A 23,241-nucleotide genomic window follows, 5' to 3' on the forward strand; every position below is an offset into this window, starting at 1 on the left:
AAAGGAAAAGAAATTCAACATTGAAAGTGAAACAAAGTTAAATAATTTGCAATTGATTGACTGATTCGATCCACAAAAAATCATTCTTATTTAGGAAAAAACACGACGATAAACATCATTTTTTAATCTATAATATAAAATTTAGTAGACCTATAAAAATATAACTGGACGAGTTGCTTAAACTATTTATATCTACGTTTATGTTTATATCGCTTATATGGTCATATAAGGTCAACCCGAAATCCAATTCGATTGCGTCATTGCTAAAATTAACACGAAACGAATCTAAATATTATTGAGACCATGGCCTCTAAATTGTTTATTTTATACTTTTGATAGATTAGAAAAATGTTTTACATTTTTATAAATAAAATATGAGAATTTCAATCAAATTGTTGAACATGAATTTGACAGCTAGCTATATATAGTGCCCATTTAATGTTGTAACTTTTATTCCAGAGCTGTAATAACTTAACTAAAAGACAAGAACAATTTGTCTTTGAATCTATTTTTTTTCAACAGAAAATGCTAAATACCAAATGTGGAATCCATTATTGATCCCTGTGTACTTGTTTGTCTTGTTAACTGTTTTAGTCTAAGTGTCACTGAGTCTTATGTAGACGAAACGCTGTTGTTTTAAATTATAATCCGGGTACCTTTGATAACTATGAAACGTTGACGGACATGCACAGTCGATGTACTGTCCAAACATTTCATATTTATATATAAATCATATGAGATGGTGGTGTTCCAGGCCATTTTGACTGCAAAAAACACTGAAGGGTTTGAAACATCTGAAAATTCAGTTATCAGATGTATTTTGAACTTCAAGCCACAATGAGCCTTTAACGGACCTTTTTATTTGAATTGCAATTGAGTGAAGTTCAAAGTAACTATTACGAAAAGCTAAACTTCCATAGTAAGAGCTAAGAACATTGTGGCATGATATTCGTCATATTCGCTTTCGACCGGCACCACATGAATGATTTTCTTAAAGGGTCCCTAATTATTACTCATACTATTGCCATTAATTTCTAGAGTGAAAATGGTTACCTAATTTATTATAATTTAGTTAAATTGACTTTGAAGTACATTATGTATGGGTACAAACATTTGAATTCCATTCTGACGGTTTTTGACCGACCGACATGCCGTTACCATTTATACCCCGACATATTGATATGTAAACAAAAGTAACATTAACTAACATGATTACTGTGCAACTGAATGAAATAAACAAACTTGTAGTCACCTAAAACCTGAATAATGTATTTGATAAAAGTATCGACAAATTGTATACGTTCAGGCATAGAAGTTATTTTGAATCATATTTTTGTACCTATTGTATAGCCTCATCATACGTCAAATATATCGAAAACTTTGACAAGTTGAATAAACTTCATGTCAAATACACTTGAGGCTGAAAGTTCAAAAGAAAAATACATTCACCAAGTCCGCTTGTGAGATAAGATATACGTATCCGCTAAATTAAAAAAAAATCATGACTCTTGAGGACATGAAATTAAATGGCTTAACAGGACAGAAATGTCCGTCCGAAATGTATCTGATTGTCCGAGAGAATGGCTACTTTAGTTTTAAGATGAATGTGCAATCACATAATGAATGAATAAGAATAAATATTTGCTTTAAATGTTTGAATTCAATTTATCTTATACTTAATTTTACGGGAACTTTTTTATGCGGACAAATAACGATAAGGTGTATTGGATCTAGTGGTTAATTTGTTTGTACAGAACCAACTGTTATTGAAAAACAGATGTTTATATGGCTAATTTATAAAATCCATTGACATAGATTTCAAAATGATGATAGTTTAGAACTTGCTAATTATAATAAATGCCATTGACAATTATGAATCATCTCATAGTACAACATGTAGTAATAATTATCATAATTATAAAAAAGAAGATGTGATATGATTGTTAATGAGATAAATGTCCACACGAGACCGAAATGACACAGAAATTAACAACTAAAGGTCGCCTCTGTCATTGTCTATAGTAAATGGTACCATATATATTTGGTGGTTGTGATTCTAATGTTGGACAATTATAGATTATTTGTTGGATTCATAATTTAGTTTGACTGTTTTAGTTATTTCATTCGTTTGTTTGCCTTACATGAAACAATTGTCGGAAGTATATGATAAAGTGAATAATACATGGCCTTTTTCATATCGGCCCGAGCTGATATGTTGGATTCGGGATGATACCCAGGCCAATATGGAAAGGTTAATGTAATAGTCTCTGTATTATACACCGGTTTCTCAAAAAGGATTTACTAAAAACATGGTTAGTAATCGTAATTACATTGTAACATACTTTTCATGTCGTGGTCTTTATTAGCCGACTATTCGGTATGAAATCTCATTGTTTGAAGCCGTACAATTGCCTATAATTGCTCACATCAACTTCATTTGTATTTTAGTGTCTCTTTTACAATTATTGCACATATATTGATTTTCATATAAATCATCATGCATTCAAACTTAAAACAGATTTTGCTTTATCATGAAGAAAAATAATAAATTAAAGGTCAACACCGGAAAGTACATAGACAATATCACATTCACTTTATTGTTTAATCAAATTCAATATAATTTGCACAGATAAAAATTAAAATGTTGTTTTCCGACCCTAAACACTCGTGTCAAGGAAGTACTTTATTTAAAATTTTGTCTGACACAACAACAAGTACATGTAGTAAACAGGCGGACGATTGTTGAATTTTATACAGCTCAGATACACTACAATATGATAATATTCCCAGTTCAACAGCTAGTTTATTGAACTGCATTTTACATCATAATAACATCATTGTCATGAAAATTGTTTCTACGAGTATTGTGAGAATACTTGAAATCAGATTTGAGAATGCTTGTTAGTAAAGTAATCTTGTCATTTTTTTTATAATATAATGAGGCGTCCAACGTTTTTGGAATATACATGATGTGTCGTTCCCTATTTTATTTTTGAGTTGTGCGTTCTTTTAGCTAAATGATCTTGCGTGTGTTTTTGCTGTATTTCTTTCACAAAAATATTTTAAGATTCAATTATAAAATAGGATGTTGAATGTTAAATGCTTGGATTTGAATGTCAACATTAGAATCAAAACGAATATTGTTGCAGACAATCAAATGTTAAAGGTCTTAAATCAAAAATGAAATTTAAATGGTGGATGTTAAAATCGAATTTTTTGAAATCTAAAGTTTGGTTAATGAATCGATTGATGCAAATAACGATTTGAATAAACTAAATTGATTGTTGGAAACTTGTATGTTGATGTTGAATATGGACACCAGTCCAACTCATTGATTTAGTAAACTACATCGTTCTGTAATACTAGATTGAAAATGTGAAATTCGAAGACTTGGTAGATTTAATTAGAAATTTTGTTCCTTAATGTTTTTCTACTTCGTACTTTATTTGGCCATTTTAAATTTTGGGATTCGAGTGTCACCGATGAGACTTTTGTTGACGAAACGCACGTCTGGCGTATATACAAAGTTTAGTTTATTTATTAATTAATTTCAAAAATTAAAATTACATATATTTGATTTAGATTCAAAACAGTTCGTTATGTTATGTTTCATCAGTTAAACGGGCTGTGTCTATTTAATTGCAGGATGCTTTATTTTGTAAGACTTTTTGTCATTTCTATGTTCCAGCTTTTGATAGGATCACAACTAAGTAAACATATAGATTGCATTCATTCTTTTCTGCTTTTACTTATAATGAAAACAAAAGACACACAATGTCCATCTAGCAGGACTTGCAGTTACTAAAAGCTAGTTTAAAAGCTCATAAATACGCCATGTTCTTTCAGATTGAAGTATCAATCAGTACACATCAAACGAATTCAGTGTTAATACGTCATCTCATTCTGAGAAAAGCATGTAAACCTTGTGCAATGCCAAAATATAAGAACTTGATATCGACAGGATATAAGGCTAAGATTTTCCATAGATGTATCACAATATAAAAAAGAAGATGTGGTATGATTTTATTTATAATTGTCAACTTATTATCATTAAAAAAAACCTAAGTAATGTTAATACCAATAAATACATTATTCAAAACTCTATCTTCGCAGTCAAATTGATATCATTTAAGAAACTTTCTATACATCGATTCTCTTTGAAGCTGTCCATTTCATTGATAAAGGTTATAAAAATTATGATATTACAAGAACAAATTTCTTTGAATGACAATTGATGGAGAAAAAAACCCAACTAACGTTCAATGCATGTGATGCCTAACAATTCCAACTAAAGTAAAGACAACAAGAAGTTTTGAATTGCAAACGCATTGAAAGTAGTGTTCTAGTTGAAGAAATGTACACACCGTCGAATACTAGTTAGCGTAAAGTTTCGAATCGTAAGCCGTACCCTGGTGCCGTTTGAATATAAAGTTTGTATTGCAAATTTTTGGTTTTCTGTCTTTTGGACTGTTGTTTGTCTGTTTGTCTTTCTCTTCTCTTAGGTATAGTATTGTCTGACTTTTTAAATTATGGTTTCAATTACCTCCGGATACCTTGTCAGTTCTCGTTTTTTTAGCTGATATGTTCAGATAGTTTCTGAATTCAGGAATTATCAAGTATTTCAAATTTTAAACATAAGTCTTACTTGTATCTTTTTCCCCTAAATTTAAAAAGAACACACCGATACCGGGGGACACAACTTCAGTCTGCACAAACAAAAAATGAACGTCACTGATTTTCTAACTAGTCCAAGACACTTGTGAAATAAACCATTGATATCAACCGTTGATACAAATTTCATAAAAAATAACAAACAAGGCATAAGTAGGACCGTGCTGAAATAATTTTAGAATTATCAAAGTAGTGTTCCTGCTCCATTAACCACAATAAAGTCAATTACGTTTCATTTGTCTTGCCTCAGCAGTTGTTCCACTTTTACTTTTTATTTTTATTAAAATATTACATGGAATGAAAATGAAAATAAGATCAATTAGACGATTTGAAAAATTTAAATATTAATGCACGAACGTTATATAGCTTATTAGTTAATAAAGTATTTTTGGAAAAGGCTATGTCAGTGCCAATATAAATGATAATTCAAATGACAAATTTCTATCTAAGGAATAGGTATATCCCTTGACGAAGCATGTATTCCCTTTCAGCAGATACATGTGACTAAATGATATAGACTTCATGTAAAATAGTTGAAACTGTATGCATCGATAATGTTTCATATTATTTTCGATTAACAATCTCTAAATTATGGATACTTTGCAGGAGTTAAATGTTTCGAATTTAATCCTGTCATATAAATTTATATTTGATGAAATCAATAACTAAGTTTTAGCTTTTTCATAAACTCTAATTAAGTATGATTATATTTTTATGCATTGTTATACATTCAATAGCTAGATAGAAAGATAAATTTTATATAAAACACAGCCTTCTCAGTGTTGTTATAACTGCACAGTAAGAATACGAAAAAAATAAAGGTAGTTAAACAGTCCTTTAAAAAAAAAAAGATAAGTATAACTATCAAGTTAAGCATATGGGACAACATCCCTAATGCGCCTTGAAATGAGGAACTCAAAAGTCACGTGTAAAGAAAAAATCTCTGTGTAGTGATATTGGACATGTTTCTATTTTTAGCAAATGACTGAACTTAATTATTTGTGGTGATTAGGAAAGTAGAGGAACAAAGAATAAATGTGTAAAAACTATGGAGCTATTAAATGTGTTCAAAGTATTAAATTTTCAAAGAACTTATTGTGTTAAAAAGGTGATATTTTACTACAAGGAGCCGCATCACAACAGGATGTTCGGGGTTTGCTAATTTACGGAAAAAGTAATCTCACTTCGTACCCCGAAAATTTAACCAAAATATGTGAAAATGTCACAGCTTCAAAACAAGCTATCATACATATCCAAGTTAACGATATGGACTGAGCTAAAGGAAAAAACGTTACCATTACCGCCTATGTTAAAACAATTAAAGATTTTGACCCATATGAAGTCTTCAATGAGCAAACCATACATAGTATAAATAGCTATAATACACCCCGACATGACGAACTATGAAATGTTACAAAAAAACGAAAAAAAAGTGGTTTCAATAAAGAACAATAAACAAATTCACGAATTATGACAGACAGCAGTCAACAAAAACCACTAAATTATGGGATGATGACGTGGGACAAGCATATATATATATATAAAGAATGTGGCCAGGTGAAACATGTCTGTAAGAGCTCAACCTCCTAGATCATGGAAAAGTGGTGTAACATCACTATATAAGAACAAACTGTTGAAAACGGTTGGAAATGTCTCGACTCATTAGATCGACACGAAGCAAATAAAAAAACCAGAAAAAAAACACTTAAATAAAGACAAAAGACACACAATACCAATATAACAGTACTTGCAGTTACAAAGCCCATAAACAAACCATGTTCTCTCGGATTGAAGTATAAATCAGTACACACGAAACGAATTCAGTGTAAGAGCGTGATAACATTCTGAGAAAAGTATATAAACCTTGTGGAATCAATACATGTGATGCCTAATATATTCAACTTATGTTAAGACAACAAAAAGTTTTGAATTGCAAAGGAATTGAATGTGTGTGTTCTAGGTGAAGAAATGTACAAACAGTCCAATACTAGTAGGCATAACGTATCGAGTCGTACGGCGTACCCTTGCATTTAAAATAGAAAGTTTGTTTTGAAAATCTTTGATGTTCTGTCTTTCAGACTGTAGTTGTCTGTTTGTCTTAGGTATGACTTTGTCTGCTTTTTTGGATTATGGGTTCAATTGCCTCTCTTGACAGTTCTTTTATCAGCGTATCTGTTCAGATAGTTACTGAAATCAATGGTATTGTGATTACTAGTATTTTTAATCTTAAATATAAGTCTTACTTTTACCAATTTACCTGACATTCAAAAGGAACGCAACATTACCAGGGGACACAACCTCTGTAAAAAAAAATCGGCATTGATTTTGTAACTAGTCCAGGTAACTAATGATATAAACCCTTGGTATAAATTTCATAAAAATCTGATAAGAATATTTGCTTGTTTACGCTTAGAATGCAATTTCCCATAGAATTAACATTTTCAAGGGGCATAACTCCTTTAAATATATTTGATTTTAACTGACTTTTTAACTCGTACAAGACATTTCTTGAACAAACCTATAGCTATGATATAAATTTCATAGAAAATAACAAAGTAAAAGTTGTTCACGTGAGAGCGCACCTTACAGACGAACGCCATGCCTTTCTGTGTCCCTCACATCACGTTGAATCGGGGACAGAAATCTATACTTGATGTATAAACCCAGTATTTTAAATTAACACCCTTACAAGTAATTGAAAAATATAAAACCTGTAAATATTGTTTCTTATAACCCATTATACCATCATATGCATTATTGCAACATATAGTTATTCAGCTAGAAATACGTTAAAATACATGTATGCTATCGATTTTTAAAATGAGCGATTTTTTTTAAAATATATTGTACCGATTTAAATACACACGGCACGTGTTTCCGGCTTAATCCTTGCGCGAGACCAACAGTTTGAATAAGTATCAACAAAAATAATAAACGAGAGAATATGAGACTGTGTCGTCTTTTCGAAGGTAGACTATGATTGATATAGTTACATATTAAGTTTCAGTACAATAACAATGCATAATGCAGTAATAACTAAAAAATATTGAAAACGTAAAAAATGAACCATGCTTATATCGACAGTGCCACTGATACTATGAGTTTCCTTGTAATTTAGGCCTGTTGCTAGCAAACGGTTATGTTCAAAAAACTTTTTACATAACAGTTCAATTTGGGGTCCTCATTGCGGTCCGCGTTTAAGGATATGCGTGTAGCATCCTGTCATAGATCATCAGTTATGAATATGACCATGAGTTTTCCGGTATTTGTTTTGTGCATGAATCTTCCTCTACTCATTTGATTGGCCCTTTTATAAAAATGTAACATTACAATAATGTTTTGTTATACATCTAGCTTACAATTAAAACACCTACGTTGCGATTGCATTGAAAAGAGAAGCAATAAAACAATCATAAATAATTAATATTGTGATATGGTTTATTTATTAGGTAAGTTCTTCATGTGTCTAGGTGTACAGCATGTGTTGAGTGTGATGGAAATCTGGAGATACAATGTTGACCTGTAAACTTTTAGGAATTATTTTATTAGGAGTTTTTAGTAAATCGTTGTCAAGTAAGTACATTTTCTGCAGAAAATTTATACATTTCCATAGCGCAAATGTGGTTATATTTTGAAATAATTACTGTGAAAATATTTTAGCATTCAATTTGGTATTAATGATAGAATTATATGCTGGTTATAAGTCGATCGATGAGACACCAACCCAACAATACATTACACAAAATGATATAGATAACTTGTTTTCACTGTACATTTGTGAAATCACATCGTTTTAGATTATATAAACCTACAATTTAAATTTAATTTAACTGTATAAATCGAAGACTCGTCGTATTCTGGAATAAATCACTTGTATATTCATTTTAATGAATCCAAGAGAAGGATAAATTAAGAAGATAGATACATGTTAATATCAAAAATTTGGTACACCTTCTTCGCTTTTTTTTTTAAATTTTGATATACAATTTAGATTCATTAATACTTTATTGGTGTTCTTTGCATTAGAATAAAACAACAATAAATTAAAGTGAATACACGGGATAAATAAAAGACACTTAACTGCAGACGGCTATCTTATTTCAAATGTATGTGTTGTTTTACTGCTATGTGTTGTTAGGACAAATTCAAAACCCTAAAACCGATATTTTTATTTCAATCTTTCACATTTTGTCAATTCTTTGCATTGAAAAAGATTATCATGAACACCTGGTACTAGTTTAGGAATTGGGACACGACAAGATAAATTTTGTGCCAGTTTTCGAGTCGTACCTATCGGATATTAATTATTGAAAGATTTTGATACGAGTAACATTATGGGTATTTGTAATCAGAAAGAGCTTACCCAGTTTAAGGAAAAAGCGAATCGATAAAAACGTTTCTCATATGAAATAGCGATAGTGTCGAATATGAAATTGTAAATATGCAGACATTCCATGCAGGAAAAGTTGTTGTCGGCAATGAACAATATGTTTTGTTAATACAATACAAAATTGTAAACATATTGTTCAAATACAAACAACCGTTCTACATACAATTATCATATATTCAATTGTTAGTTAAAAGCAAAAGTTTAAGTTCATGTAAAATTCTAGGTGCTATGTTTTTCTTATGTGCATTAATAAACAAATGCTATCAATTGTAATACGGATGCGATACTTATAAACATATAATAGCAATGTTTTTAATGTCACTATAAGTAACATTGTATGTTAATAAGTAGTGTTAAGCTCACTGCTCAACGTCAAACTGTTTTTGTTAGCATCTTTCCAACGGGTAAAAGTCTTTGATATCCAATAAAAAATGTTTCCCTTGTCAACAAGTTTCTCAATGTTTATACTAAATACATCTTCTTTGCTTACGAGTCCTGTGTCAGAACAAACTTCTGGTTTTACTCAAGTATATAGTGCTTTCTTTTAGTTTTTATGATCTCGTTAATTTGAAACAGAACATTAAGAAAGTCTCTTATTAAAAACGTATCAGTGTAAAGTGCTTTCATTATGGTTACTATGACTGATTTCGGAGGAATATGTTTTATTATGCAAACAAAAACTGTTATATAAGACAAATATTGCAATCATATTTTTTTCATATTAAGAACACATCGCTGTTACATTAGAAAAATATCGCATCCGTATTATTAAAGATAGCAGTATTATTGAATTATAGGTGATTCTGGTTTAGAAAAGAATTGAATTAATTGAAATAGAATTCCACCAATTTTGCTAAATGATATTTATTGAATGTGTACATCTACAAATGGCAAATCATGCATTTTTGTTTCATTTATTTGACACAATTCATGAAAGTAATACCGGCATACGTTTGTTAAATGTCATCCTGTTTTAAGAAGAATAACCATTACTTACCCAGAAATCTTAATTTCTTCATACAAAGGTAAAACATCGTCTGAGATTTCCCTTAATGCAACTCGTTCATATAAGACAATATCGCTATTTCATTTAAGAAACGTTTTAATCGATTCTCTTCTTCAATACACAGTTACCCTTTAGAAACAACTACTTGTATAGACATCATCGGTGTTTTGGGGTGATTTGTTGTTATATGCAAGCTTTGGTTTTTCTGTATACTGTTGTTTGTATTTTCGTCTTGTTCTCATTGCCTTGTGTTACATGTATCAGATTTTATCATATAATATTTTGACTTTGCAAAAGAATTCTGACGATCTTTACCATGTTAAGATGTAGGTGATAAGGACAGAAATGCAATTTAAATATTGATATGGTATAAATGCAATAGTAAGTGAAAACATCATAGAACTAAATATCTTAAAGATTAAATGAGTTGTTATAAAAAAATAAGGTAAATGATTGGGTATTGTTAAATAATAAATTGTTCTTGATGTGCAGTTGTATTTGATAAAGTAGGACACGATTAATGCAATTACAAGCTGTTAAGGAGTTTTTGTTCATTGTCCCTTTTTTTATCTGCTATTTTAATTTTAATATTTATACATATTTCTATTTAACCAAAAGTCTCATTTCGAAGTAAACAATTGCAAATCCTTTTAACGCATTGCTCTAAAGTCGGACATTCAATGAGTGATCAATTCTACGTCAAACACAAAAACACGAGAAGCATCCGTAAGGGTAATACATATAACTTTCTTGTATTAATCAGGCATATTAACCTGTTCCGAAGGCTGGAATCTCCATGGTTCTAAATGCTATAAGCTGGACCCAGAAATGAGGAATTTTACAAATTCAAATAAATTTTGTGAGAATCTTAATGCTGAAATGATTATGCCTAAAACTGCAGAAGAAAACAGTGTATTATCAGAGTAAGTTGTTTTATATTTATATGTTGCAATCTATATGAAGTCAAGGAACCGTTTTGTACAATCAAAAACTCAATTCACGTATCTTTATATCAACGTTATTTTTCAAATAAAACTTGAACAGATTAATTTAATTTTCATAGACACGGAGAATTTTGACGTATAGTTGTTCGTTTGTTTGTTCTTATGTCTAGAAATCCGAATTAGTGTATATCAGTAAATCAGTTATTGGTGGTGTGTGGATCTCACATTTTGTTTATCATAATCCAGCAGAGTGAGGTATTGTGTTTATGATCCTTTGCATTTGGTGAGTATTGTTCTTGCATTCTATAACACCTTTCATTATAGTATTATGTTTCTCCTATCAAACAGTAGTATGTTTTCTCATGTTTCTTTTCTGTTTCCTTTCAAGAACATGGATATCTGGTGTTGATTTTAATTGTTGCCTTCTAAATTGATCCCCCCTTTAACATAGTTGATTTTGGCATCTTCCACTTACTGTTAACGTATTAAGTTTAACTCACTCAGGGACAATTGTATTTAGATGGATAACACTATCCCCTTTGTGGTCATATTAGTTTCTACTTATTCAACCACTACAGGTTGCAATTTTGTAAATATAGACAATGCAATTTCCCATAGCAACTCCCTTTGCGTCTAAAACTGTAATAATTCAACTATAAAGTTTCGTGTGAAATAATATCACAGAACTGAAAGTTTCTATTTCATTCAAAGGTCAAACTATCGGGCTGTGCGGCACATTTTCAACTTTCAAGAGTTTAAGCTTATATTTAAATTCTATACTACCCTTACCTCCATTTTTAGACCTCCTAAAAATTAAAATGTAGGCGCTACCATGTTTTTCCATACTGATTACATTCCCAAGTGATGTCCTTATTTGATGAAACACAGAGATCATAAATGGGAACCAGTACGGTAACAAATTAACATATCTATGAATAGTATATATCTCCCCAAAAGAGGCGTGGTATGAGAAGCAGCTATATTTACAAAGTGCAACCTTAAACACCATTGCTTAACACTTCTTTTGTGTTGGATTGTTCCTGTTATAGGTAACACTCCATAATAGCGCTTTAGACGCACCACATTTATAAAGTACTTCTGTCATTCGATATCATTTTCTTATTAAAAACGTTATATTTCGGTTGCTAGCATGAGTTGTCATAGCAATAGCAGATTTCATTTTTTTTTATTATTTTAATTTAATACCCATTGAAATTATAAACGTGTAAAGTACATTGACTTCAAATGATTAAGCAATTAATACAAGGTATTTGACAGTCCTTTAATTAAAAAAAACCTGCTAGCAAAGATTTAGATAATATTCACCACTTTGCATTACTTTAATTCTAAAATAGAATTGGTAAATGGTTTTGGATAGGACTCATCGATCATAATAAAACAACAGCACTGGATTGGACATGGAATGATGGTTTTAAATTAGAATCCAACGATAGATGGTCAACAGGTACGTTAAACTTTATTAGTGCAATTTTTTTAATTCCTATTATCATTGATTCATGGCATGAGAATGATAGACTATCGACGGTAAATATTGCAGGTATATTGAACATGTATATCATTTCCAGTGCCATATGTGGAACAGGAACCTCCGAGCATCTGAGATCACTCGTGTTGTTCAGTCTTTACTTTTCTTTGTAGTTTTCGTAGATTTTTGTGCATTTTTTTGTTGTGTTTTGAAATGTAATTGTTGGTTTGTCTTGGATATCTGATTTTTGATAGCCGCTATGGTACTTTTCTTAATTTACCAGTATTATCACTCGATTGATGTCACTAGTACTGCTAGTGGACATTTTGCATCATCTGCCTAGCAGCGTGCAATGTATGGAAATGAGAATTATGATGTCATGCTCACTAAACTATTTAACGTTTTGTGTCTATGTTGAACGTATTTATTCCATCGAACTTGAAATAAAGGAAACCGTTAAAAATGGCTCATATTATGACTTACACCAAGAAATTGAAAATAAGGGTCAGTTGATGAATAAGTATTTCGACAACAAAGATGATTTGAATTTTCCTTTCGTGATCTTTGAATTTTTATGTCCCAATATTCCAGCAGCACCTGTATATGAAGTATATGGAACGTCATATCAAATATGCAAGCAACAGTCAATCAATCGTTTCCTTAAAACTGTGTAATGTTCACATTATTTTTGCTACTTTTTATGTTTTAAAATATTATCAACATTGATACTAATGTTTTTTCTCCTTTGATGCATTCTACCCCCCCCCCCCCCCCCCCCCCCCCCCCCCCTCCACAAACCCAAACCCAAACCCACACAAAACAACAAACAACCAATAAACAAACAAATTAAAACAAAACAAAATAAACAAAAACAAAAACAAAAAAACACAGTTAGTTTTAATAGAGGCATAACGTAAAATAAATCTGAAATGAGTCCCACTCATATAACATAACTGTATGTTTCAATATATAAGAATGCATATAGCTTCAGACTAGCTGCATACATATGGTTCACATTTGGTCTTATTTTGGATCAATAGATTTCTTGTTAGCTGGAATCCCACCTTGAAATGTTATTGCTATTATGATAGAAGACGTATGTTCTGGACACTTGTTTCAATGACTTTATATTTTCATAGTTAACTTTGATCGTTTTCCAATTCAATGTATTTTTTGAAGATTGAATTATTAGTGATGTCATCACTGATATACGTATATATTTCTCCTTTTGTGCGTTTTTTCAATGTGATTTACCGTTAAATGTTATTTTGTTGATGTTTTAAAATCGCTCAATTATTGTCAGTTCTATTCCTTTTAAATGATCGTCGACTTATATATCGCTTAGATTCATTGATTTCCATAGTTCAGAATGAAATCTAATTTTGTTGTCACCTGGGGATTTTACCAATTGTGATGGAATACATAATCTACAAAGTAACTTTTAAAAACGCATCCAGGGCTTGCCAATCAAGAAAAGCGTTTCGGACGCTCTAAGGTTGGGAAAATGCTATTAAAAATTTAAGAAATTAAGTGATCATTGATATAGTTAAGAAAATATTTATGTCAGGATACATGTATAATCTTGTATGTTCAACATTAATGTATAAATATTATTCAGGGGGGAAAATCAGATATTTTGCAAAAACAGTGTCGAGAAAAATACTTAAAACTCCCTTTAAAGCCAGAGGGTAAGTTACAAATCAATAAAAACTGCTTTGTTTTTTTTATTGAGACGAGCCAGATAATAATGACTCTCCTGAAGAATGTGTAATTTCTGGTCCGACTGGATGGGCTGATGTTCCATGCACAGGCAATAAGACAACTGCCTGTCAGAAGAAACCAGGTAATCTTCGTGTTGTGTAACGACACCTTCATGAATAAATATAACAAATTGTCTCCCATTGCTGAAAAAATCAGACATATGCCTAGAGAATTACGGCGACAGTCGCGTCTAATATGGGGCAAAATCAGCATATATTCATAAACACTAAAGATAATAAGCTAGGACGATAACACAGTCTTAATCTTTTACAAATACAAAAATAAAAAAGCGGCACCGGTATGATTGCCAATGAGACCAAATGAAGTAGATTTAAATCCCGGCTTACAACAATGAAAAATACACATACCACAAGCTATAAGAGGTCCCAATATGACTGAACATAACACTATTCAAACAAGAAAACAATTTTTTTATTAGTTACAAACAAAAAATAGCACGATATGTCAGACTTCGAAACCACCCAGTTCGACTATTAGAAGAAATTGAAGACAACATGGTGATGTTTTTAACTTGGACTGATAATTATGATAATCCAATGATATATTCTTTATTAAAAGAGGGTGACTCAAACAAAACTTGTTAAATTTTCATTGAGCCTCCCAAACAAAATACAATGTATATTTATTTACATAAATAACATTTCCAATAAATAAAAATGATTGTAACAATGTTTCTTGAATAATTCTACATAACAATATTTTTAGCTCACCTGGCTCGAAGGGCAAAGTGAGCTTTTCTCATCACTTTGCGTCCGTCGTCCGTCGTCGTCATCGTCGTTGTCCGTCGTGGTTGTCCGTCGTCGTTTACCTTTACAAATTAAACCAAACTTGGTCACAATCATCATTGGGGAATCTAGTTTTAAAAATGTGTCGGGTGACCCGGCCAACCAACCAAGATCGCCGCCTTGGCTGAAAATAGAACATAGGGGTAAATGTAGATTTTGGCTTATTTCTGAAACGAAAGCATTTAGAGCAGATCTTACATGTAGTAAAATTGTTTATCGAGTCAAGATCTATCCGGTCTGAAATTTTCAGATGAATCGGAGAACCCATTGTTGGGTTGCTGCCCCAAAATTGGTAATTTTAAGGAAATTTTGCGGTTTTTGGTTTTTATATTGAATATTATTATAGATAGAGGTAACAATAATGTTCAGCATAGTAAGATCTACAAATAAGTCTTATGTTCAAAATGGTCAATCGACCCCTTAAGGAGTTCTTACCCTTGATAGTCCATTTTTTTGTTTTACAATTTTTCGTAAATTATTGTAATCTTTTACACAAATCTTCTACTTCGAAAAGTCAAAACCGTCATTTTAGGGCAATAATTTCGTTTTCATAAATTAGTGCAGATGGGGAAAACTTTAAACAAAAATATCAAACTAAGGAAAATATTATAAAATAAAAATTAGACAAAGGAGAAGTTCATAAAATCTTTCAAAATTAAACGCTTTCAATCAACGGAATAAGTAAAAAAAAAGCAACAGTTGGTTTATTTCTGATTTGGTTTATTTCATTTTTCAAAAAAATGGTGGGTTAAACCTGGTTATAAACCTAGCTAAATCTCCCACTTATACATGTTATATGATAATTTTTGATTGTTCCGTTACATTGACAAAATTGGATTAGTAAGTAAAGCAAACAGACATAATAGGTCAATGTGATAATGGTTTTGATTCAACTAAAACTGTGTAAACATTCATCACCAGTGATCACAGAGAAACAACACAACTGACTTAAAATTAAAAAAAACACTTCAGATTCATCTAGCAAAAAGATAATAAATTTTAGATTTGACAGTAGCGTCAGCATATAGTTTAATACTGTAAACCCCTTTTGTGTCGGAGATGTACCCCAGAAGAACAACCCAAGCCAAGAATATAACAGTTGGGTTTTTTTCATTCGTTTAAAGCGTTTGAGCTTTTGATTTTGGAATTTGTTTTGATTTTTTCTTGAAGTTTGTTTTTTTTGCAATACGATTCTTTTTGTTTAAAGTATAAATAAAAACGGAAATTAAAAAAAAATAGTTCGTTATAAGCAGAGAGTTTGTTCCACATTTTTCAAAATACGTTCAAAACATAGCTAAATAAACTCATCATAGACACCAGGACTAAATTTAGTATATACGCCAGACGTGTATTATGGACTTGCAAGTTTATAATTTAACCTCATTGAACCATAGTCATGTCACCTTCTATAAAACTCCGTAGCTTAAGATGGGTTGTGCATGTACTAGGCGTGTTAAGCATTAAAATGAAAAAGAACGTAAATATTGAAAGTAAGACTAGGGTGAATCATTGTGTTGACTGATTCGATACACAAAAATAATCATTATTACACAGGAAAAACATATTTTTCCCCTGAAACATGAAACCGAACAGACCAAGAAAAAAAACCAAATACATGTGCTAGCTATCTCTTTATATGTTTTCTATTTCCGGTTATATGACCTTCGGCAGTCTTCGGAGGTCATCTCGATGGTTAATTAAATGGAGTCTAGATTTAAATACACACGAAATGCTGATATATATATATATAGTATCGAGTCCATGCTTTGTTAATTGTTTGTTGGAGAATTTTGTAATTTGGATATACGTTTAAGTATTTTCTAAATCAAACCCGAGAATTTGACACCATCCCCATTTAAGGTGTACCGGAAACACATGAAGAGAGCCCTATATACAAAAAGTATGCTGTTAAGTTGTACAGTTTAGGATGAATGCTTTATTGCCTGCATTTTGTACATTTTCTGCTAAACAGATATTATAGCCAACGAGGATGAAAGTGTTACCCTTACCTGTGACGTCAAATACAAAGAGGGTATCACAAAACTGTTTTGGACAAGATCAATTGATGACACCAGTGTGATCGTTTCTGAGTACGCAAAAGGCGGGAACGTTACATTTCCTAGTCTGGTTTTTGAACACGTAAAATGGACAGACGAGGGATTGTATAAATGCCATGTGACAATCATTTCCGGACTGACGCTAACAGATGAAACGAGTCTCTTCGTAAATGCAAGTATGTAGAATACATTTTACGCTTGCCATTCTATTTATTTTTTATTGCGTAGAATTTAGGCAAAGTAGGTTGGGAGTATTAAATACAAATAGTAATGGTATAAATTCAGACAACACTATCATGGTCATTGACTAAACATCTTTATGTCATAAATTGTGATGATACGTTACAACTACTGAAAAGAAATTTAGCATTAATGGTAAACTGCATCTTTATTAGTTTGATATAGTTCACATATCTTTAAAGTCTTAAGTTTCATGTTTAACACGCATGTATACATAAGTAAAATTACAATATGCTATAACAACCCCGCATGCAGTGTATTAGCCACCCAAGATAAGAAAATGAAGGTCAATTCCTATTAGCATTTCGAACGATCCAAATATATAAAATATTATTTTAGTTTCCTCGTCGGCTTGAAAAGAGGGTAATATTTAAAATTGTAAACTGAATACCTCGCAGATACGCTGTTTTGTGAGTCGTTTAGGCTGATAAATATTGCCACATAGTCACATCAATATATGTTATTTCGTACTAAGTATACAAACAACAACAAATATTTTATTTGCCAATCACGGCGCCCAGAATGAGCAGAATAATTATAATATAATTTTCAAACATAATGTAAAGTAAATTCAAAATAGGTTAAACAAAGTACATAATATGATTGATTTTGATTAAGTTGATTGATATAATATTAAAGAAAATGTAGTAGGCAATTTGTAAATAATAAACATATATAATACAATATGACTAATAGTCTGTTATTCTGGCCAAACACATCTTTGAATATATGATAATTTCAATAAGTAAGGCTCAAAATTAAAATTTGGTTTAAATAATCGATAAGTTCTAAGTTTATTTCCAGAGGTCTTATTTTGTCTTTTATCATTAAATAATTCTTTCTTCCATATGCTGCAATACTTTAAATATAATTTCTTTTTCACCATATTTATAATGTTTATTTAAGATGAGAGCACCTGATACTCTTTTAAATCAAGTAATTTTAAGATAGCATCAATACTACTAGCCCAACAATTCTTCCCAGCTTTAGATAATGTATTTGAGAGAGAGTATGCATTTGTTAATAAAATATTATTTTTAATATGAATTATTTTCCAATATTTAATCATGTTTGTTAAAATATCTATCATTAGAGGATAACGACCTAATTCGCCAACTATGGCTAAATTTGTTGCGTGCTTATTCACTCCTAATGTAAATCTGCAGAATTTTAGATGCACTTTTTCATTTTTTAGATCTTTACATTATCTATAGAAATAATTAAGTTCTGTGTCATTATTTAACTTTTTTGAATTAAAACAGCCCCATATTTTTGAACCATATAATAATCCAGGTTTCACTGTGTGATCAAAAATGTGCATTAGAGTGGAGATATTAGGTTTATAATTAGTAAAATATTTTGTATATTTAAAGAATGCTTTTAAGCCTTTTTTATATAACATGTTTTTGGCTTCTGAAAAGCTGCCAGATGCACTAAAAGTTACGCCAAGATAAGTATAATGTTGGGTACTTTGGATGTACGTGTCTTTATATGAAAGCTGTTCATCTTTAATACGGCCAGATGTATTTAAAACTACAGACTTTGTTTTTTTTTTAAATTAACTTCTAACCCCCAATTTTGACAATAAATTTCCAGCTTATTTAATGCATTCTGTAAGCCTTTTTTAGATTCAGAAAGCAGTACAAGATCGTCAGCATGAAGAAGACAATTTAATGAAACATTTGATAGCAATACTGGGTCACAGGTTTCATCTAATAAAGATTTAAAATCATTTATAAATATTTTAAAGAGACTTGGGCTAAGATTATCTCCTTGTCTTACTCCAATATATGATCTAAAGTCTGAAGTTAACATGTTTCGTGTTTTTATACATAGTATGTTATTAGAATACATACTTTTGATTATATTATAAAAATGAGTTCCTACTCCAATTTTACTAAGTTTATAAAACAGTCCTGTGTGATTAACCGTATCAAAAGCTCTTCTAAAGTCAACAAAACATGCATTTAATGGTTTCGAACCTTTTTGTGTGTGTTTATCTATTAGAGTTTTTAAGACAAAAAGATGATCACTAGTCATTTTACCTTTAGAGAAACCAATTTGTTCTTGGGATATAATGCCATGCTTTTCTAAATATTTTTCTAATCTATCATTTAATATTCTAGTAAACAACTTTCCAATATTACTAATTATTGCAATTATATACATGTATAATATGTGTCAATTAAACGGAAGATATTCTCCAATAGATATCGTATATTTTAACATGGCAGACACCACGTGACACATTTATTTGTTTGATTTGCAAGCTTGGAGTATCATTTTAACTGGTCATGTAGCTTCCAATAGTCGACCTCACATGTTTACACCATCTGTTTTTTCAATAAGGATGAAAGATTTTCCTTTCAGCTTATACCTGCATTGAAATGACTACTTTTCTTATTGGATTCCATTAATATATCCCCCATAACTAGAAATTAAAGAAACAACAGACACGGCTTCCTCCGCCTCATTTTTAGACTTATACCTCGATTGTGACATAGGTCCGAAACCTCCATTGTCGTTCCTTGATTTTGATATAGTCCCTAGTGTTGACAGTGGGTTACTTGTCATTACTTTTTATTACTCTTCCAAATTTATTTCTCCATGTTTAATGCCTTAAATTGCAAGAAAGGGGATGAAATTACATTGTAAAAAAATTTGGGTCCAGAATTTTAAAGGAAAGTAGTGATATGGTCCAGCTGAAAAAGGTTGAAAATGAGCACTTCGGAATCTGTCAAAAGATTTCAAGACGCCCTAAACATACAATTGTCCATATTTTCAGTTAGAGCTGATGAAGTTTTCTATAATTTTGATATAATTTGTCCCAAAAGTAGTACAACACACTGTAAAAGTTTCTTTGAGAAAGCGCAAGTGGGATTTTTTTATTTTCATTTATGTTCTAAAAGAAATGCACTACGAATTAAATGTGTTCTTGGACCATACATGGTCATCTCAGTACCAGAATCTATGACAAACGAGACGATTTTATTTTGGAATTATCCAGTTCCCCCACCTAAGTACCAATATTGCAACTTCACCTGCATACTGGATATACATTTTCCAAATCATTCAACCTACAGCTGCTATTCAAACTTTGTATAATGTCACCAGTGTCTGAGTAGAAAGTTGATGAATCAGGGTTATGTCACAGAGGTTCAACGGAAGGTACCAAGATCATGTTCGTAAATATTCCTTGTCAACTTCACAAATAATACACGATGGTCTTAATGTATAGATACTAGGTTCTGATGTTGTTTATCATCTTAATAAACTTGTCATAGTATTCTTTTAAAATTTGTCTTTATGGATTATACTTTTACTGTTTAGTCTGTTTTTCATGATATCCATTTGACATGGCTCTATACTTATACATCTGGTCAATGTGTAATTGTTCTTTGGTAAAGATCTTGTATTCTTGTATTGCATTTTTGCTGATGTGCTTTTTCTATATGTCCTTTTGTGTTTCTTTGTTATATATTTATTTGTTGTGAAAGTGATAAAGATTGTAACACAATGTTGACAGCTGTACCCCTATTGTTGACATTTTTACCTATTATATCATATGTTTTGTTCACACATCGTTGTCAATATAATCAAATGTTATGCGACTGTCATACAAATGAGAGGTTTAGCTAGCTATAAAACCAGGTTTAATTCACCATTTTCCACACAGGAAAATGCCTGTACCAATAATTAGAAATATGACAGTTGTTATACATTAATTTGATGTGTTTGAGCTTTTGGTTTTGCCATTTAGTTTTCGGTATATTTGGTTATTAAACTTTTTAACACTACATACTCGATACCATATTTCCTAGTTTTTTTTTAACCGAACGATGAAGAACATGCTTTTCCTTCATTTCATTTAAGACAACTTATTCTAAATGACAGAAGTGTGTTATTTTGCTATCCAAAATATTTTTTGTGATTATTTGCTTTTTTTTTCAAATTTGTATCTTAGATTAGTTATAATCATGCATTTTTATAATGGATTTTGTAAAAGACCCAACGATTTCTATTCGCATTATTGTCACGTCTTGTAAACAACAATACATTATATATATAAGTAGGTCTAAACAAGTGATACCATTACGACATATCCATCCATTGGGTTACCAGTGAAGGTGATATACGTCTGAAATTACATAATTATTATATTCAAATTCACTCTAAGTATCAGCACAACAATAATAAATCTGCAAATTTGCGGAAGTAATTTTTTTTTCTTTCCTCGCTGGTGTTCGAACTTATGCTGTGGAGATATCGAGACAACATCACCTGTACAATGTCCAGCGCTCTAGACCACTCGGCAACCTAGACTGAACTGAAACATTCAGCTTTCGGCAGCCTTGTGTGACCTTTACTCGTCAGTAAAATCTACAGTTGTAACACAAAACATGATATATTAGGCATGAAGATAGAATTGATTGCAGATTAGCTAAATTATCGTTGTTTTATCGATATCTCAACAGCATGAGTTCGAATCCAGGCGAGGGAAGAACAAACATTTACTCTATCAACCCCAAAAAAAACACAGTTGTGACTTGTAATAGAGAAGTCTAGATGACCCGAATAATGATTTTTTTTATATTCTTACTACACTAATGTACTACAACAACGATGAGTAATGTCAAAATATAAAGGTAAAACTAGAAAAAGAATATGCCTTATGTTATCTCAACTTTCATATTGTATTCTACTTCGACAAGGATTTGCAAGCTTTATATACCGTAATAAAATATAATCAAATGACACGAAAATATAGCATTGACACTTTATTGACTTTATTTTGAAAATTTGAAAAAGAGGTAGATGATACAAAGGGAATATTAAAAACTCATATGTCCAGAGGAAACTGACAACACCACTGCAAACTAAACTTAAAGAAGACAAAAAGACAAACATGTTAACACAGCGCTTCATAGAAAAACTTAGGACCCAGCAATACGAACACCATCTAACACTGAGGTTGGTCTCATTTGCTATGTACGGGTAAACCAAAACTGCTAGCTCACATAGCTGCATCCCTCATGTTGTTAATGAAAAGTACACATTCGAAAATAAGCGCATTTTAGTGATATCACAATCAAAATAAAGAAGACGGGATTATGGTTACGACAATTGGAACATATATGTAGTCATCTGTGACATTGATGTTCCAGGTTCCAAGATATTAAATACTTGTTCATTGACAGTGTTATATATACGTATTTACATATATGTTTACAAATAGAAGGAAAAATGAATAATCATATAATATCGGTGTCATTATTTTCAGCAACTATGTGTCCATGTAGATGTGAATATAGGAGAAAACTAGAACATTGGGGTTCCAAGATAGTTACAAATAAAACACAGGAAGAGTTGCTGAAGGAACTCGAATCAGAATTACAGAATATCAAAAAGGAACTAGCAGTAAATAAAACACAACTATCGTCCAGCATCCGCAGGCGATCATCGGCCCCCGATAAACGCAAATCTTCTGAGACGATTGGATTAGCCGGTGTTGCTTTTATTTGTATTGTCGTTGGACTGGTTGTCCTTGTTGATTTACTCAGTTTAGTTAAGTTTGTAAAGTCGACAATTACCTTTTGGAATTCCAAGAAAATAGGAGAAAAAGCAAAGGACAAGAAGAGGAAAATATTTGATATTCACAAAAGGAAAACCCAAACTTCAGAATCTTCTGCATAAGAGTAAAATTCTAGCAAACGAATAACTTTATGGCTTATAATTTCGAATGAATTTGAAAGAAAACTAGATATCTAGATAGGCTATTTAATATCAAGTTGATTAGTGTGATTTAGAAACAAAATTTTCATTGAACAATATCTTTAATACCAATGTATCTATTAGCAAGTTTGGCAATAATTATTAATT

At 31.1% G+C, this 23,241-nt stretch overlaps 1 protein-coding gene across 1 annotated transcript; it reads left to right on the top strand.

Moving 5' to 3' along the window:
• Positions 1-8,125: 8,125 nt before the first annotated feature.
• On the top strand, positions 8,126-23,241 carry LOC134700230 (uncharacterized). The gene is made up of 6 exons (XM_063561590.1): positions 8,126-8,244; positions 10,831-10,990; positions 12,367-12,476; positions 14,230-14,340; positions 17,037-17,297; positions 22,643-23,241. The coding sequence occupies exons 1-6, from the start codon at positions 8,184-8,186 to the stop codon at positions 23,053-23,055; spliced, it is 1,116 nt and encodes a 371-aa protein (XP_063417660.1). The 5' UTR covers positions 8,126-8,183; the 3' UTR covers positions 23,056-23,241.

This window comes from Mytilus trossulus, unplaced genomic scaffold (genome assembly GCF_036588685.1).
Source record: "Mytilus trossulus isolate FHL-02 unplaced genomic scaffold, PNRI_Mtr1.1.1.hap1 h1tg000128l__unscaffolded, whole genome shotgun sequence".
Classification (NCBI taxonomy): Eukaryota; Metazoa; Mollusca; class Bivalvia; order Mytilida; family Mytilidae; genus Mytilus; species Mytilus trossulus.

Excerpts from the sequence above, each read along its gene's own strand:
- LOC134700230 (XM_063561590.1), top strand. The coding sequence starts at position 8,184 with ATGTTGACCTGTAAACTTTTAGGAATTATTTTATTAGGAGTTTTTAGT. Across the intron at positions 8,245-10,830 it reads TTTTAGTAAATCGTTGTCAA|GCATATTAACCTGTTCCGAA; the intron begins GTAAGTACATTT and ends TGTATTAATCAG. Across the intron at positions 17,298-22,642 it reads GAGTCTCTTCGTAAATGCAA|CAACTATGTGTCCATGTAGA; the intron begins GTATGTAGAATA and ends CATTATTTTCAG.